Source organism: Penaeus japonicus, unplaced genomic scaffold (assembly GCF_977035675.1).
Source record: "Penaeus japonicus unplaced genomic scaffold, GWHDUDI00000001_assembly GWHDUDI00000030, whole genome shotgun sequence".
Taxonomy (NCBI): domain Eukaryota; kingdom Metazoa; phylum Arthropoda; class Malacostraca; order Decapoda; family Penaeidae; genus Penaeus; species Penaeus japonicus.
In genome coordinates this window covers 21659096-21664095 of record NW_028234432.1, presented here as the reverse complement: position 1 = coordinate 21664095, position 5000 = coordinate 21659096, and the positions used below count along the sequence as shown (strand labels likewise).

At 39.1% G+C, this 5000-nt stretch overlaps 1 protein-coding gene across 4 annotated transcripts in view; it reads left to right on the top strand.

Annotated features, from left to right (window-relative positions):
* The window catches only part of Nedd4 (E3 ubiquitin-protein ligase Nedd4), a 62234-nt gene that overhangs the window by 34699 nt on the left and 22535 nt on the right, over positions 1-5000 (top strand). For 2 of the 4 annotated variants that reach the window (XM_043016355.2, XM_043016354.2), the window contains exon 9: positions 1-132. This exon is cut by the window's left edge and continues 51 nt beyond it. The exons of the other annotated variants lie outside the window; for them this stretch is intronic. In XM_043016355.2, the coding sequence (XP_042872289.1) occupies positions 1-132 (132 nt within the window). The remainder of the gene's footprint in view (positions 133-5000) is intronic. 4 annotated transcript variants of the gene reach the window in all.

The following is a 5000-nucleotide window of genomic DNA, read 5'->3' as shown; positions in this document are numbered from 1 at the left end:
GAGGAGGATGGTGATGAGGAGGAGGAGGAGGGGGAGGAGGAAGAGGAGGAGGAGAGTGGGGAAGAGGGAGGACAAGCCCAGGAGGAGGAGGAAGAGGCACAACCTCGCTTTGAGGAGGTCGCCTCCGAAGAGGTGAGACAAACATAGATAAAGCCGCTGGTATACTACTACTACTACTACTTCTACTATACTACTACTACTACTACTACTACTTCCTGGGTGTAAGCAGAGGATTAGTCTTGTGAGGTGTTGGGGACTGTTTTTTTTTTTCATTATTTTATTCTTCATCCTCTCTTAATTGCTTTTTATCATATTTTGTGTCGGGTGTTAGTTGCGTATCATTATAGCTCTGTAACATGGATTGCAGATTCAAGTTACAAAACTATGATCTGTAAATATAAAAGTACGGTGGAATAAATATGCACATGCTGTAGACTGTAGAGACATTTAGGACTTTTGAAATGCAATGTGTTCCATGTTGACACAGGAATGCTTTCTGTATGCTTGGAAGTTTTGCTAGCACCATAGTCAAACATTGTCCTGCTTTTTACACTTGCTGACATTGAGGTAATCTGTGTTGATGTGCTTTTATGGCAATTGCTTTGGTTGCTGACGTTTTGCAAGGCATACTAGTTTGAGAATCTTACAGGGGAGATTAATGAGCTACATTTTTTCCCCAGATGCTTTTTTTTCAGTGAAGTTGTACTTTTACTTTTTGAAGGCATGTTTCTTTGCTTAATTATTTTTTTCCCCTTTTTTTGGTTATTTTATTGGCTTTTTCTTTCAAGATATAAGTTGCAAAATATTTCAAACAGATAATTTTTTGGAAATTAGAGATGTGTATGAGTGTATTATGCAAAGAGTCTGGAAAAAGTTTGTGAGTGAATAGAGAATAGACAGTCGAAACATTAACATTGGTTCTCTAGAAAAATCCTTGAAATGGAGAGAAATTGATTTAATGCTTTCAAAAGCCCTTGATAGTAACACCACATTATCAAACAAAGTAGCAATTTATACAAATCAGCTGTTATTATGAAGCTCACACCTTCATTGATATTCATATTATTTATGTTTGCTCATTAAAATATTTTCAAAAAGTTTGTCTCTTATTGATTCTGAGCTTTGTGTAGATCTCTAAAGCAGATCTTTAGAAAGGTACTGGGCTGGGCATCTTAAGATGTTGTCTTTTCTATTTTTTTTATATGTATGGTATGATATATGAATCTTCATTTGGTATATTATCAATATGATATATATTAGTATTTGGTATAAGGAGTTGGTTACACAACTGAGGAAATAATGATCTTGTATTCTGAACAACAAAATGCAGTGCGAGGGTGATCTGACCCTGTGAGTGCCCCATCATGGGAGGATAAATAGTGCTGTAAGTTTAGTTAACAATTGTATTGGCTCATTAATAAATACACATGTTAGCTTTCAATTAAACTTGTAACAAATTGATATTTGAATCAGGATATTGAACAAACACACGTTTAAAAGAAAACAGTCTAAATTTTGACTAAATGAATATCACAGGTGATACATAAAGTCAAACCACCTCTGCAAATATTTTTCTTTCTTTCTTTCTTTCTTTCTTTTAATTTTGTGCTTAGTAAAGAGACAATTTTACACTAGACAAATAGGGTTGTAAATTTGAGAATTTACCATCCTCACCTGGTTTTAGGTATCCCAGCCTGTCATAAAAGGTTATTATCCGAGGGTGCTGTCATGTGGTTGAAACATTGCCGACAGCAGATTTATGTGCTAGTCAAAAAAACAAAGAATATTGGTACAAGTCACAAGTGCCAACAAGAGCTTAATGTGTGTGAGATTGATATGAGAAGTGTTTGTTTTGCATGATTATAGTCCACTGCAGTCTTCTGCATATTTTAATAAAGATTGTGAAATATTGCAAACAGTTTATTTTGGACAAAAAAAAATAATAATAAATAAATAAAAAAAGGGGAGGGGGGGTAGGTATGTTGTTAAAAAATGTGACATCTACATGACTGCCAATATGTAATAGGATACTAGAACTGAGCAAGTACACACATTTTCCTGAACAGTAATATGTATAGTGAATATGTATTATTATACATAGAAATTTAGTACTGACACTGAGTTTGGTAGTATTCTTTCTGGGTTCATCCATGAGGCCTGGAATCCCTTGTCTATGTTTGCCTCCTATGCAAAGGTCATGCATCAGGGTCCCTGAGCTGGATCATAGTTGATGTTGGGAAGGGCATCTAAGCAGGGGAAAGGTGTAAAGGGATTACCTTAGCCCCACATTGGCTTAAAGCAAGATCGTAGCAGGATTCATGTATTTCAAACGAATACTATTCCTGTGGACTTCTTAGTTTTGATAGATAACAGATTTCTACTTTTTATAGGATGACAAGTCTATGATCCATTTCAAACAATGCATATGTAATAGGCTACCAATGAATAGCTATATTGATAAGTGAGTGTAGGTTCAATATCATTAAATATTCCTTTTTAACCCATTCAAGCCGGTTAACTTCCTATCACGTGGTCAGAAAATATTCCCGGACCCAGGTGACGTACTAAGATGTTGTGCATTTTCTTGCCGAGTTCCAGGCGGGGTAGTTGTGACAAGCTGAAATGTCAGCAATAGATATTGATGACACCATGGTAATTTCTGCTTCTTGATCAGTTGAATAAAAATATTTGAGTCAAAAAACAATTGTAAAACTAAATGACTATTAATAATGTTCTTTTTTTTTTTTTATTAAAAAAAAATAAGTATAAAACATGTTTTTTGATGACCCACTAAGAGATTGCTTCCACTTTCCTTTAGTATTTCAACATAGAAGTGAAGAATATAGGCAAAGTTTAACCCATTGGTCGCAGTATTGAATAAATATTTGTGCAGTAGGATGGCTGGTTTACATTGTCTGGCGTGGTGCCATCCGTGTCTATGACCGACTCTGCCTTTGCAGCAAATCATGCCATCTGTGTGCTAATGGGTTAATATAATAAGACTAGAAAAGCTTTACTGTAACATGATTTTCAACTAAAATAACTCCACTGAACATAGCAATATTTTTATGTGCCTTTTCATTGTAGACACATTCATGAAAACTATAAGCAGAGGGTGGGTGGTAAATGCTCTAAGAGGTTCAGCACAGTGGGAAAACAAGCCGAAATGAAGCGTTGCACATTTTTTATCTTCCCAGTGTAAGTGGGGGTAGGTGAAAATACGTCCCGTTGTGAATGGGTTAAAACTTCTCTCCTTCCCTCTCCCTCCCTCTCCCTCCTTCTCTCCTTCCCTCACCCTCCCTCTCCCTCCTTCTCTCCTTCCCTCTCCCTCCCTCTCCTTCCTTTTCCCTCCTCCCTCCCTCTCCCTCCTTCCTCTCCCTCCCTCCCTCTCCCTCCTCCCTCTCCCTCCTCCCTCTCCCTCCTTCCTCTCCCTCCCTCCCTCTCCCTCCTTCATCTCTCTCTCCATCTCTCTCACTCCCTCCCTCCCTCTGCCTATCCCTCTTTCCCTTTCTCTCCCACCCACTCCCCTCTCCTCCTCTCTCTCTCCCTCCCTCCCCTCTCTCTCCCTCCATCCCTTCCCCTTCACTGCCCTCTCCCCCCCTCTCTGCCCTCTCCCCCCTCCCTCCCTCCCTCTTTCTCTCTCTCTCTCTCTCTCTCTCTCTTTCTCTTTCTCTCTTTCTCTCTGCCCTCTCCCTCCCTGCCCCCCTCTCTTTCTCTCTCTCTCTCTTCCTCCCCCTCTCACTCTCTCTCTCTCAAAAATGCATTATAATTATTTTCTTTGTTTAAACCCCCCCTTCGGGGCACGGGGCACTCCGCTACGGAAGCCCCTCCGATGCAATATTGCATTGAAATCGTCATACTGGCATGACGCCCCGGCATCGGGAGTTTGGCTGTGTCACACGGGTGTGACGTACCGTCGTCATAGGGTTAATGTTGTATTAGAAACAAAATAATGATATTATATGAGCAACAGCAGTTATCGAGTTCAGTTTTGACCTGTCAGGAAGATTTTTGCTTGAAGTCATGATAGTAGAGGTATTCATAGATATACACATGTACATATTTCTCCTTCAGACCTTTAGGTTTTGGAAATCACTCGCTATAATTACTTTCTTATTGCTTTTCTTTTTTCTCATGTACTTGTATGCTCATTAGGCTAAGAAAAGAAAGGCAGAGAGTTAAGGAAGTTAGAGTAAGGGCATGATTCCTGAAACAACTTTGCAAGACTTTCTTTCTTTCTTTCTGGAAACTTGTGTGTGTATATATAGTGTTCTAAGCCACTTGTGAGCTATTACAACAATAAGAGAGAGTGGAGCTATTGCAACAACATAAATAGATGCCTAAACACTCCACCATGTTGATGCAATGCCAGAAAAAGCCTCTGTAAACCAAATAAGATTTTTGAAAGATGAGATATCTGTGAATTAACCTTTCCGAGATGGGTCAGATCAATAAGATGTTCCGTCTTCAGATCTTATGAGACTATTCATCATATATTAGCAAAGCGATATTAATTAGAATTTGGTATGATGCCCTAGTTTTACAAATGAAGGAATAAAATGTAGTCCCTGCAAAACATGCATGTCACGGAAAAGTTAACCCATTTTGTGTAATAACAGTCAAACTAATTACAGAACAAAATTGTTTACAAAGAGTCATGATCTCTTGCAACCTAATTAATGCTCATATTAGTCACCATAAGGAGTCTCATTACTTGCAAAGTGAAATGACCTGATGATGCTAATTATTTTCTCTCTCTCTCTCTCTCTCTCTCTCTCTCTCTCTCTCTCTCTCTCTCTCTCTCTCTCTCTCTCTCTCTCTCTCTCTCTCTCTCTCTCTCTCTCTCTCTCTCTCTCTCCTCTCTCCTCTCTCTCCTCTCTCTCTCTCCTCTCTCTCTCTCTCTCTCTCTCTCTCTCTCTCTCTCTCTCTCTCTCTCTCTCTCTCTCTCTCTCTCTCTCTCTCTCTCTCTCTCTCTCTCTCTCTAGAAGGAAAGAGGGAAT